This window comes from Scyliorhinus torazame, chromosome 6 (assembly GCF_047496885.1).
Source record: "Scyliorhinus torazame isolate Kashiwa2021f chromosome 6, sScyTor2.1, whole genome shotgun sequence".
Classification (NCBI taxonomy): domain Eukaryota; kingdom Metazoa; phylum Chordata; class Chondrichthyes; order Carcharhiniformes; family Scyliorhinidae; genus Scyliorhinus; species Scyliorhinus torazame.
The window spans coordinates 282425887-282439763 of record NC_092712.1 but is presented as its reverse complement, the minus strand read 5'-3'; the positions used below and the strand labels follow the sequence as shown (position 1 = coordinate 282439763).

Sequence of the window (13877 nt, the reverse complement as noted above, 5' to 3'; positions counted from 1 at the left end):
GGGAGGCCAATGTCGTGGCCTTCGCCTCTCTGATTGCACAGCGGCGAATTTTTGCTGGAGTAACGGTCGGCATCGCCACCGGGGGTAGCGGCATGGTTGGGTGACCTGTATGACTTCCTGCGGTTAGAGTATGAGTTAAGGGGCACAGCAGGGGAGTTTCAGAAAAGGTGGGGGATGTTTGTGACCGTGTTTGAGGAGCTATTCATCGTGGGGGGTGATGTGTTGGGTGTTCTGGATCACAAATAGGTCACAAACACTGGAAGTGGTGCAACTCTGTTTTTCATAGAATTTACAGTGCAGAAGGAGGCCATTCGGCCCATCGAGTCTGCACCGGCTCTTGGAAAGAGCACCCTACCCAAGGTCAACACCTCCGCCCTATCCCCATAACCCAGTAACCCCACCCAACACTAAGGGCAATTTTGGCCACTAAGGGCAATTTATCATGGCCAATCCACCTAACCTGCACATCTTTGGACTGTGGGAGGAAACCGGAGCACCCGGAGGAAACCCACGCACACACGGGGAGGATGTGCAGACTCCGCACAGACAGTGACCCAAGCCGGAATTGAACCTGGGACCCTGGAGCTGTGAAGCAATTGTGCTATCCACAATGCTACCGTGCTGCCTCCCTCCTCTCCATGAGCTCCGGCTTCTCTGAAACCCCAAGTATCGCCACCAAAGGGTCCGGGTCCACCTCCTCCTCCACTATCCTAACTAAGACCGCGAACACACCTGCCCAGAATCTTCCCAGTTTTGCGGTATTTTATTATAAAGTTAACTATATTAACATACTTGAACTGTGGGTAAATGCAATACCAGCTTTAACTGTTGACCCTTGCCTAGTCCTAACCAGGTGATGCACTCAGCACATGGTGAATGTCTGTGTTGCAGGCTGTGAGCTCTGTGCTCCGAGCTGGCTGCTACTAGAATGAGCGGGAACTCTCCTGTCCCCTGTCTTTATAGTGCGTGTGCTCTCACTGGTGATTGGCTGCGGTGTTGTGTATGCTGATTGGTCCCACTGCATGTCCATCAGTGTGTGTGTGTGTCTGTACCATAATATACTGGTGTATATTATGACAGGGGGGTGGGTGATGGGGGAGGGGGGGGTGAAAAAGGGAAAAAATCTGTACTGACTGTATAGTTGATTGTTGGGAAGTATGTTTCCTGGGGTGTTTATTTGCTGTAACCTGCTTTGATACATGTTTGCAATAAAATGCGTTTTTAAAAAAAACTAATGTTCTTGCCTTGACAGCTCTAATCAGGGGCATCATTCTCCGCCGGCGGGGGTCTCCGTTTTGCCAGCGCCCGGGGGTTTCCCGACGGCGTGGGGCTGCCCCACAATGGGAAACCCCATTGACCGGCCGGTGTTACGGAGACTCCCGCCGGCCGGTCGGGGCAGAAATGTGGCGGGGCGGGTAGGAGAATTTCGCCCCTGGTCTTTAAAAGGTGGCACAGTGGTTAGCACTGCTGCTTCACAGCGCCAGGGTCCCAGGTCCGTTTCCCGACTTGGGTCACTGGCTGTGCGAAGTGTGCACCTTCTCCCTGTGTCTGTGTGGGTTTCCTCTGGGTGCTGCAGTTTCCTCCCACAAGTCCCGAAAGGCGTGCTTGTTAGGTGAATTGGACATTCTGAATTCTCCCTCAGTGTACCCGAACAGACGCTGAAATGTGGCGACTAGGGGATTTTCACAGTAACTTCATTGCAGTGTCAATGTAAGCCTACTTGTGATAAAAATAATAATTATTATTGTCCACCACCGGTCTTTCCAGTGTCCATTTGTACTGCTTTTGCATGTGTACTTTAACCTGTTTGTATGTTGGTAAAATTATAAGGCAGAAAGCATAGTGGTGTGAGTGTTCCTTGATTTGTTGCGAGTGCTTTAGTTCTTGGGTCAGAGCACATAGCTAAAACTGTGTAGCCATGTGCGAGACTAGTCAGCAATTTCTGATGGACAACACTAAACTGTACTCCATATGACCGAGGAGTGCTAGATGCTAACACTGAGCTCTCAAAATGTGAAGTGCTTCACCACAAAGATCCCTCACTTTAAAGAGTCAAGAGAGAAATCAATTTCAATTAGTTTAAATTATAGTTAATGCATTTGCCACAATAGGAAGATTTGCTAAGAAATTAAATACTATTGAAGCAAATTCCAGAGATTAATAACACGCATAACGTTCTGGATTATTAAAACAGCAACAAAGCTGTTGAATAAAAAGATCCACTTTCGAGTCAAAGCCATCTCAATTTGCAAAAGAAGTTTAGTACTCCCATGGGAAGTTGTGCATACGCATGTCTTTACCTGGTATACCACTTCGGTTGCACATGGCTGCAAATACAGAGGACTCCATTTCAATGTTGCGAACCCCTGCCTCATAGGCACAATGTAAGTAATTCATCTTATCCTCATAGGTATAGTTGCAGAAAGCACCATCCAAGCGGGCCTGACCTGCAGAAAGAAAATACATTTCTCAGCATGGACATCTTCCTCTGCATATCACAGTTATGGAACAGGAGATTTATGAGGATTGTGCTAATGGAGAGGTTCAGACTATTTAAATGGAAGTAACCAGGTTGTAACAGTTTTTCAATCAATCATGAATATGTGATGAAACATATAAATATCCATAGAATCACTACAATGCTGAAGGAGACCATTCAGCCCATCAAGTCTGCATCAACTTTCCGAAAGAACACTCTACCGAGGCACACTCCCCTGCCCTTTCCCCTAACCCCGCCCTATCCCCGCAACTAAGAGGCAATTTAGCATGGTCAATCCACCTAACCTGCGCATCTTTGGACCATGGGAGGAAACCGGAACACACGGAAGAAACTCACGCAAACACGGGGAGAATGTGCAAACTCCACATAGGCAGTTATCCAAGGCCATAATCAAACCTGGGTCCTCAGTGCTGTGAGGCAGCATTGCTAACCATTGTGCCACCCTGCCACACTTTGTCAATGTATACTATCCATACTTTATCTCCGAATGAACTACGAACTCAGCTGTAAACAGGGGTCTAATTTAAAAACATTCACAAACATTTAATCAATAGGTTTTGTGTTTCTGAGATATGCAGAATAACAGACATTTCAAGTTTGTTTAAAAGTGCTCAATGTGCAGGTTTGGTTTGTTACCAGAAAATTGGGTACGTTCTCATTGGAAACAATTACAAGCACATTGTGAAGAATTAGCTTTTGATATAGTGAAGTATCTCTCCTCTTAAAATGTGTGACTGAACATAAATGCTTTAAAGGGAACAATTTATCTTAATTGACAGCTTGCTGTTTAAGACTTCATTTAGGAAAACGCTCCAGAAATAACATGATCAGTAGGAGTAGATTTGAGTAAAAGGTGATTTAATGCACAAGAGAAACGCCCAAACAACATGTACTTGGAAGATAATTATTTTTTGTCACTATGCCTAGTCAGTAGCAAACTTTTGATGTATCCTACAACAACACAGTCCAATCAAAACAGAAGTATCTGCTTCAGGTCTACCTGTTGTTACAAAGATTAGTAATAAGAACTTAAAATAAGGAGGAGTAGGAGTAGACCATTTGGCCCATTAAGCCTGTCTGCCATTCAAGACAATAATAAATAATAAAAGGGGTAGGGCATTCAGCCTGGTCCATCATTTAATAAGATCATGGCTGATCTAACACTCTTAAGTCCACTTTCTTGCCTTATCTCCGTAACCCTTAATTCCCCTAGGATCACAAACCTATTGATCTCAGCCTTGAAAATGTTCAAGGTCTTGGCTTCCACAGCTTCCTGGGGTAAAGAATTCCAAAGATGCACCACTATTTCAGAGAAGAAATTCTTCCTCAAACCCGTCTTAAATAAGCATCCCTTTTTCTGTGACTATGCCCTCTGGTCCTACACTCTCCTGCAAGTGGAAACATCCTCCCAACATTTACACTGCCTAACCGTCTAAGAATCTTGTAAGTTTCAATCATATCACCTCTCATTCTTCTGAACTCCAAGGAGTACAGACCCAACCTGTTTAATCTTTGTTCATATGGCAGTCCCTCCTGGGATTATCCGAGTACAGCCTCCAATGATAATATATATTTCTTAAATTGAGGGACCAAAACTGTACAGAGTTTTCCAAATGTGGTCTCACTAGTACCCTGTAGTTGCAGCAACACTTTTATACTTTTATGCTCCAGTCCCCTTGAAAGAAAAGCCAGCATTCCATTTACCTTCCCTATTACCTTCTGCACCTGCCTGCTAGCTTTCTGGGTTTCATGAGTAAGAGCCCCCAAGTCCCTTTGTGCTACAGCTTTCTGCAGTCTCTCTCAATTTAAATAATAATCCACCCTCTCATTGGGTGTTCATTGGAAAATGAACAATCTCACATTTTCCATATTTAATTCCATTTACCAGTATTCTGCCCACTCACTTAACCTGTCAATATCTCACTGAAAAACATTTATATCCCCCTAACATACTCCCGCCCACCTTTGTCTCATCCTCAAATTTGGCCACAGTACACTCTACTCCTTCCTCCAAATCACTGATATATATTGTGAAGAGCTGTGGTCCCAACATTGATCCCTTTGACCCTCCAACCTTAGATAGACCCCTTCATCACGACTCGCTGCTTCCTGTTAGTTAGCCAACCACCTACCCAGAATATTACCTTCATTACTATGCGCTCCTATCTTGCGTAGTAGTCCTTTGTGTGGCACGTTATCAAATGCCTTTTGAAAATCCAAATATACATCGACTGGTTTTCCTCGACCTGCTCTGGTAGTTATCGCCTCAAAGAACTCGAGTGAATTTTTCAGACATGACTTCCCCCTCATGACTTTCCAGATGTATTGTTATTCTCGCCTTAATAATCAATTTTTTTCAATAACTGAAGTTAGACTAACTGGCCTGTTGTTTCTTGCATTTTGCCTCCTACCCTTTTTGAACAAGGATACCACATTGGCAGTTTTCCAATTCTTTGGCAAAGTTCCAGAATTCAAGGATTTTTGGAAAATCCGCAGTTGCTATAGCTACAGCCCTTTAAGATTCCACATACAAACCATCAGGCCCAGTAGACCTTTCAGCCTTTAACCTGATTAGTCTGCCTAAAACTAATTCTCTGGTGATAGTGACTGTATTTAATTTCTCGCTGGTATTTTTTTACTATTTCTGGGATGCTTATAGTATCCTCTACAGCAGTGTTTTTCAAAGTGAGGGGGTCTCGGGATGATGTAAAATGGGTCGCCAAAAAGTCTCCAAAAATGAACCCTGAGGATTGCCTGACCTTTTTTCCCATTTTCTCCCTGGGTGAATTCTGGCTACAGTGCAGAGCGTGGCCACATGAGGCTGACGTAGAGGCCGGTGCTGTGGACGTTCTGCCTCCATGGGTCACTGTTATAGTCACCGCCACTAACACAGCCTCCAGCAGCCACTCCTGTTTCTGCAGCAGCTGATCAGCCAGGTTAGTCAGCAACTGCACCTACAACTGAAGAGTTTAAAAAAAAACAATTATCTTTAAATTCATTTCCTGCAAATACTCCTGCACAAAATTAATTTTCAGCCGTGCTTTGCGATGTTTTTTCTCCAGGCCTGGATCTCCCACCCAAAACCACGTGACTGCTGACTGGAATATGTTTCCACAAGTACCCCAGTCAGTAACTCATAGCCGGAATACTCCCTTATACAGGATCTAACAGATAATTCCTGTGTGTGGGGATCTCCCCACCTTTCAGTTGGTCCATTGTCACAAAGCTGATTTAGGTTTGCCCCGTTCTGAACTCGGCTCTGGGGCGACGGGTGTGGGTTTGGGAACTCCAATCCATCCAAGTCAGGGGGGAAATGCATCGGTTCAAGTGCAGCTCATAGGAAGCAGGAAGTCAATGATCACACAAAGAGACCGACTTCAGGGTTAACATTCTGAATCGGATGCATGTTTAATGTCTGCCACTGTTACCATTGTCAATTAATCTTGAATTTCTGTTACTATTAACGTTGTCAATGTTGGTTCAATTTCTGCGACAGTTAATCTTGTTGATGTCTGTTGAGTTTCAGTTACTCTTAACCTTGTCAATCAGATCTATGTTTAAAGTTGTGCTGTGTGTGCATAAAGAGTTTGATGTATATTTAACATGGGGAGCCATACTCCGTTCACTTTCTGAGATCAGTCACTCTGTCAGTGAGACTGACTTTGCGATCAATGGGGAGTGTCCTTCCTTCCCCATCAGCCCAAAATCCAGGTGTGTTTCCAAGAATTTCCTCATTTCCCTTCAAAAACCTCAGGAGTCTGCAATCAAAAGTCTCACACACTGATCTGTGCAAAGATTTTTATTACAAGTTATTTAGATCTCCAAACAGTAACAAAAAATAGAATATATATTTTCATTTACTATTTTTTACATTTAATAATACAGAAGTGCCAACAATGAACGTGATATTTTAAAAAGTAACTATGCAGAATCCATTGTGAATATGGTGTAGGTCGCGAGAGGTGGCCATTTTGTAAAAATAGGTCACAGGAAAAAAAGTTTGAAAAACATTGCTCTACAGTAAAGACCAATGCAAAATATTTATTCGACTCCTGTGCCATTTCCTTGTTTCCCATAATTACTTCCCCACTTTCATTCTCTAAAGGGCCAATGCTTTATTTTCCTTCACTCTTTCTTTTAATGTAATTTAAAAACCTCTTATCTTTTTTTATGTTTCTCGCTAGCTTTCCCTCAGTTTATTTTCTCCTTCCTGATTATTTTTTCAGTCTGCATTCTGAATCTGTCCCACTCTTCTGGCCTACCACTAAACTTTGCCATCTTTCGCTTTCAACTTAATACCCTCCTTAACTTCCTTGGTTATCCATGGTAGGTTCTTCCTCCCCTTATGAGTCTTTCCTCCACATTGGGATGTAGTTTTTGCTTGGGATCATGAATTATCTCCCTAAATGTCTGTCACCACTCATCTATTGTCTTACCTACTAATCTATGTGACCAATAAGATCAAGGCTGATCTCTGATTGTGGCATTGACTCCACTTTGCTGCCTGCCCTCATAATTGGCTCTTGAAGATCTAAAATCTGTCCAAGTCAGTCTTGAATATATTCAGCGACCCAGCCTTCACTACTCCATGGGGTAGAGAGAATTCCAAAGATTAATGACCCTCAGAAAAAATAATTTCTTTCTCAACCCCATTTAAGCGGGAAGCCCCTTGTTTTGAAACTCCTAGTTCTAGATTCCCCCACGTGGGGAAAATTCCTCTCAGCGTCTACGTTGTCAAGCACCCTCAATCTTATATTTTTCAATAAGATCACCTGTCATTCTTCTAAACTGTAGCAAGTATAGAAGTAACATGCTGAATCTTTTCATAAGAGACCAACCCCTTCATCCCAGGAATCAACCAGTTCAATCTTTTCTGAACTGCCTCCAATGCAAGAGTAACCCCCTCCCCACCACCCATGCCTGAAATCCAGCCCCAGCTGGTGTGGTCTCCCCAATGCTCTGTACAGCTGTAGCAATATTTACCTACTTTTATACTCCATCCCCCTTGCAAACATTCTCTTTGCCTCCCTAATTACCTCTGTACCTGCATGCTAACGTTTTGTGATTTCTGTACAAAGACACCTAGATCCCTCTGCACTGCAGCATTTCGCAGCCTCTCTCCTCTAAAGGATTCAAACGTATGACTCCAGCAGTAAATGAATCAACAACAACATGGAGGTGTTAATGGTGTAGAAAAGCATGTGCCAGTGTTTGGTATCCATATCACGGTGGAGACGGAGGACAGCAAAGTCCTGGAGGGATTTTTTATCAGCTGGTGTAAGAAATCTGGAAAGCTGCCAAATCAAATCCGAGAAACCCGCACGTATAAATTTCCGTTTACTCAAATTGGGGACCACAGGGGCATGCCTGCTTATTCAAGCCCAGGCTCGCAACAGTCAAGGTTTAGGACTCCTCAAGTGCATGTTAGGGTGCTATAGGAGTTTATCAAGTTAAAAATTCAGAGCTGATCAGCATAGTACCAGTCATCTTCCAACTGCTTGTTTGGCTATGGCCATCATACAACAATATTTATATGGTGTCATCCAGATGAAAAAGATATGGATTCAAAGTAAAGTTAGCTAAGTAAGGCAGAAAGGAACAGAAGGATATGTTGATGGGATTAGATGGCGAGGGGTGGGAAGGCCAAATGGCCTGTTTCTGTGTTGCAAATACTTCAGTCAGGGTGGAGGGGGGAGGTAGATTTAAGAAGGGTCGGAAAAGTGGAGTGGACGGGGAGGAGGTAGGGAAGCAGAGGAATTCCACAGTGCCAGGCTCGGCATGATGAACTTATAGTTGCCAATGGTGGGGTAAAGGGAGTGAAGAATGCACACAGTGTTAAGTAATGGGTTAAGAGTTAAGTAATGCATTAAGAGACATTGCAATTAGTTGTCTCATTTATGTTAAGTATCCAATGATTGACACTGATATGAAAAGGGGCTTCAGGTGGTCCTTGTGTCGGGTGGTGTGTTGTTAGAGTTTTGTGCAGAGGCTGTGGAAGTGAAATAAATGGTGTTTGGTGAAAAGGAACAGGACTTTTGACTCTTCATACAACGGTAACTAAAACGTATAACAATGGTAGCAGAGGATGGTTGCTGTGCAAATGTGAAGGTTGAAAGATACAACTTTTCCTGATCAAACCAAGGAGTGAGTGAGAAGGAAAAAAAAAGATACATGGCTGAACCCAGGATAAAGATGGCTGGATATGACTATCCCCCCTTATTTTCTGAAAGGGAATCGTCGACCAATGGAGAAGTGCAGTAGTTATGTGGACTAAGGTAACTGCCCTGGGAAAGAGAAAACAAGGTTTGGCATTGGCTCTTTCTCTCCCTTATGACAGTAAAATCTGAAACAAAGTGCTTTCTGAGCTGGAATTGGAAGAGTTAGACTCAGAAGAAGGTCCGGAGACTTATTACAATATATGGAAAAGATTTACAAGAAAGATGACTTGTTAAGTGCATAGGAAGCATGGTCGGAATTTGATAAGTTCTGGAAAATAGAGGAATTCTCCATGGAAGACTATATAATGGAATTTGGCAGACTATATAAAAGGCTGCAGAAACACAACCTGGAATTTCCACAGTCTGTGTTGGCCTTTAAATTACTTGACTGTGCTAGAGTGAGCAACATGGATAGGCTCCTGGTTTTGACAGGAGTTCAGTTTATGGATGAGGATACCTTATTCGATCAGATGATAAAAGCTTTAAAGAAGTTTCTGGGGAAACATTCGATTCTGATGGCTCTGATGACTCAAATAGGTCAGTCTGCTATAAAGCAGAATATGGAAGATACACTTCTAACAGGATGGCCAAATTGTACGGCTATGAACAGGGCCCAAGATTATAGAAGGAGATCGAGACAAGGAAATTATGAAGACAGGAACCCAGTTAGAACTTACAGTAGGAAGATGAACCCCAGAAATGCACGGCGCATGATAAATCGATGTTTTCGATGTGACTCTCAATACCATTATGTCTTCAACTGTCCAAAACGTTATGATAGAGTGTTTGAAGCGACACATGACACGGAAAAGTCAGAAGAGGAAAAAGATAGTGACCAGAAAGAAGGCATTGTCCTATTGACAAGCAGTTTTACGCCGGTAATGAGGGTGTTGGTTGCAGAATCCTTCAGTTGTGCTGTATTGGACAGTGGCTGCACATCTACTGTGTGTGGAATTGACTGGTTAAAATGTTACCTGAACTCCTTGAATGCTGAAAGTCGTAACAAGGTTAAGGAATTTGAAAGTTCCACAAGTTTCAGGTTTGGGGATGATAATACTCTGAAGTCGCTGAAAAGAGTGGTGATCCCTTGCAATATTGCCGAAGTGAATCATTTAATTAGCACGGATGTTGTATCAAGTGAGATACCTTTGCTTCTGAGCAGACTGTCGATGAAGAAAGCACACATGAAACTGGATATGGAACAGGATAAGGCAACAGTTTTTGGAAAGACGGTGGACTTACAATTTACACAGTCAGGCCATTATTGTATTCCATTACTGAAAAATAATATTTCAAGTAGAGTGGTTAAGGATGTGTTAATGGCAGTTGAAAATGGGACTTTCGCTGATAAAAAGCTTGTTGTATTAAAACTGCATAGGCAATTTGCACATCCGTCTCCTCGGAAGCTGAAAAATTGATTAAAGGATGCAGGGGTAAGGGATGAAGCCTATACTAAACTGATAGAACAGGTTAGTGATTGCTGTGAAGTTTGTAGGAAGTACAGAAGGACACCAGCATGACCGATAGTAACCCTACCTTTGGCCAGGGATTTTAATAACATTGTGGCTGTGGACCTTAAGATCTGGGATAAGGCCATTTTTCCGAAAGGACAACTACCAAAAGTTGGTACAAAGGTGACATACTTGCCAGAAGGGTCTAGTCAATGGAAGGATGCAACTGTTATTAGAGCAGGGAAGGCCACTGGAAAGTATAAACATTGGTTGAATGTACAGCATTCAGGGGAGGGAGTTAAGACAATGGATTGGGAACACGAAGTTCAAAAATGGAGGTCACAGAAACGCAGTCCCAGTTCAGAGAGTACATCGGTTAGTGAACAGGTCCACAGGAAAAGGTTGAGAATTTTGAAAGGACATCCCACAGCAGATAGGAAAGATCAAGGCAGTAGCTGTATGGAACAAGTTACCAGGCGGGAGAGGGGACGTAGTTTATCAAGGTCTCGGAACATGAGTAAGACTACGAATACTAATAGGAGTAGAAGCCCACATGCACGTGAGATTTTGGTGGCTTCCAATAAATTATATGAAAAGTTATCAAAGATGCTAAACAGCAAGAACTGCATAGTTGGAGTGAATTTGGGGTATACACGGAAGTACCAGATAGGGGACAAAGAGCACTGTCCCACAGATGGATTTGCATGGAAAGGTTCTTCCGGATGGAATTTATAAGGCAAAGGCCAGGCTTGTGGCAAGGGGATTTGAAGAAAGCTTAGAAGATCAGGATTTAAGGGTAGATTCACCAACAGCAGGAAAGGTTAATTTTAAAGATCTTCTTTTAGCCACAAAGGCATGGAAACGCAAATCTATAGATATGAAAGCTGCCTTTTTGCTGGGGCATCAGCTCCAGAGTGACATTTTTCTCCGTCCTCCTCAAGAAGCAGCTAACACAGAAGGGGTATTCTGGAAGTTGAACAAATGTGTACGTGGTTTAAATGTTGCATCTAGAGTCTGGCATTTTTCAGTCAGGTCAGTTTTGTTAAAATTAGGCCGTTACCAGTTGAAAGTAGATCCGGTAATGTTTTATTGGCACTATAAAGGGAACCTTTCTGGCATCTTTATGATGCATGTCAAATACTTTTTGTGGGGTGGGACTAGTGATTTTGAAGCTTTTGTAATCTCTGGTTTGAGGAAAGAATTCAGGGTCGGAAGTCAGGCTTCCGGTGCATTTAAATATATTGGTCTGGAAATCGGACAGACTAAGTTAGGGGCAGCTTTATGTCAGCAATCTTATTTGGAAAGCATCAGCCCAATAGCAATTAGTCGTGGCCGGGTTTTCACAAAAAAATGCAAGGTTTCAAAGATGGAAAAAGAGCAACTGCAAAGTTTAATTGGGCAACTGATTTGGTTAGGTAGACAGACTAGACCGGACGTGAGTTTTGATGTCTTAGGGTTGAGTACAAAAATGAATGATCCCAAAGTGGAAGACATAATAAGAGCAAATAAAGCGTTTGGCCAAACTAAAAATGCAGAAGTGTGTTTTGAGGTTCCCGGTTTTAGGTGACCTTAGGCACTTGAAACTCATAGTTTATAGTGATGCGTCCTATGCAAATCAAGCACAGGAGGTTTTATAATTTTCCTCTTGGGGAACAATGGTAAAGGTTGTCCTCTTGTGTGGGAAACAAAGAAAATAAGGAATGTGGTCGAAAGCACTTTGGCTGTTGAGACGTTAAGCTTTGTAGAGGCGGTGGATATGGACTTTTATATATCTTAGATATTGACAGAAATGTAACTTTTGGATATTGTTAATGAAGGGCGCCTGTTTCTGAGACTTTTTTTTCTTCCCCCCAAAAAAAATTGGAAAAAAAAGAAGGGGGGAAATTGCGTGTGTGTTTTTGAGTTTCTTTAACTTTTGTTTTCACTTAATTATTTTTTTCTCCAAGGAAGGGGAGACTGTTAAGTTAAGGGTTAAGAGTTAAGAAATGCATTAAGAGACATTGCAATTAGTTGTCTCATTTCTGTTAAGTATCCTATGATTGACACTGATATGTAAAGGGGCTTCAGGTGGCCCTTGTGTCGGGTGGTATGTTGTTAGAGTTTTGTGCAGAGGCTGTGGAAGTGGAATAAATGGTGTTTGGTGAAAAGGAACAGGACTTTTGACTCTTCATACAACGGTAACTAAAACGTATAACACAGGACCAGAATCAGGGGCGTGAAGATTCTGAAACTTGGGATGTTGCACAGACAGGAAGGGACTGGCAGTCAATGAAGGTCATGAGAGACAAGTGTGATGGATTACTGAGACTTGCTGCCAGACAGACTAATGTATGGGCAGCATACCTTTGGATGAACTGATATTTACAGAGTGAGGAAGATTGGAAGCCAGCCAAGAAAGCAGTGGAAAGTTCAGTCTGAAGTTGATAAAGGCATGGTTGAGGGCTTCAATATCAGATCAACTGAAGCAGAAGCCTCAATGAGCGATGTTATGATAGTGGAAGCAGGTACTTTTTATGATGTAGATGACACAGAGTGAACAGACTGGTGCCATCTTTCAGATAAGACATTACACAGGAGCAGGTGGCAGTGACGTAATGTTAATGTCACGGGACTAGTAATCCAGAGGCCAAGGCTAATGCTCTGGGGTCATGGGTTCAAATCCCACCAAGGCAATGAGTGGAATTTAAATTCAATGAATAAATTCTGGAATGTAACATCTCAGTAATGCTGACCATGAAACTATCATCGATTGTCATTGAAAAACCAACTGGTTCACTAATGTCCTTTAGGGAAGGAAATCTGTCATCCTTACGTGGTCTGGCCAAGTGAGACATTCCATTTAAGGAGCAATTATTGATGGGCATCAAATGCCAGCCTTGTCAGAGACACCCACATCTCGTGAAAGAGTGTTAAAAATGCAGATTAGCTGATCATTGCTATTCGTGGGAGTTTGGTGCGAGCAAATTCATTTTGATCAATGTTTACTTTTCTATAGCAGTACAACTGCAGACTCTTGGCAGCCAATTCTTAGAGAGGCTAGGCTCTGATTGACCAATTTGATTTTTTCAGTTGCTCTGTTGCTGGGTGTAAGAGTGGCGAATGGCAACCAGAGTCGTGATCAGAAAGGTAAGGAGCAGCAGCAACTCCCGAGGAAAGTGAAGAGCTGCGGAAGAGTGGATGCATCCGAGGATTTTGAAGAGTGGATGCACCCGAGGATTTTGAAGAGTGAATGCACCCGAGGATTTTGAAGAGCGGATGTTCTTCATCGGAACAGCTTCTTCCCCACAGCTACTATACTCCTCAACGCCTCTCCCTCAGACTGATCTGTTCCCTGTCAGAACACTATTCACAACGCCTTATGCTGCTCTTGCTCATGTATTTGCTTTGTTTGCCTTGTTCCGCACTGTAATCAATCACTATTAGTCGATGTACCATTTGTCAATGTACTCTGTCGATTATTCTTTTTTTTGTCTGCTATGTACGAACTGTGGTACGTTCCCTTGGCTGCAGAAAAATACTTTTCACTGTGCTTCGGTTCACGGACAATAAATCAAATCAAATCAAATGCACCCAAGGAGTGTGAAGAGCGGATGTGCCCAATGAGTGTGAACAGCAGATGCACCAGAGGATTGTGAACAGCGGATGCACCTGAAGATTTTGAAGAGTGGATGCACCCAAGGAGTGTGAACAGCAGATGCACCTGAGCAG

General features: G+C 42.8%; 1 protein-coding gene across 2 annotated transcripts in view; it reads right to left on the bottom strand.

The window, feature by feature from the left end:
• The window catches only part of LOC140425470 (uridine phosphorylase 1-like), a 194986-nt gene that overhangs the window by 28210 nt on the left and 152899 nt on the right, over positions 1-13877 (bottom strand). For both annotated transcript variants that reach the window (XM_072509776.1, XM_072509777.1), the window contains one exon: positions 2301-2447. In XM_072509776.1, the coding sequence (XP_072365877.1) occupies positions 2301-2447 (147 nt within the window). The remainder of the gene's footprint in view (positions 1-2300; positions 2448-13877) is intronic.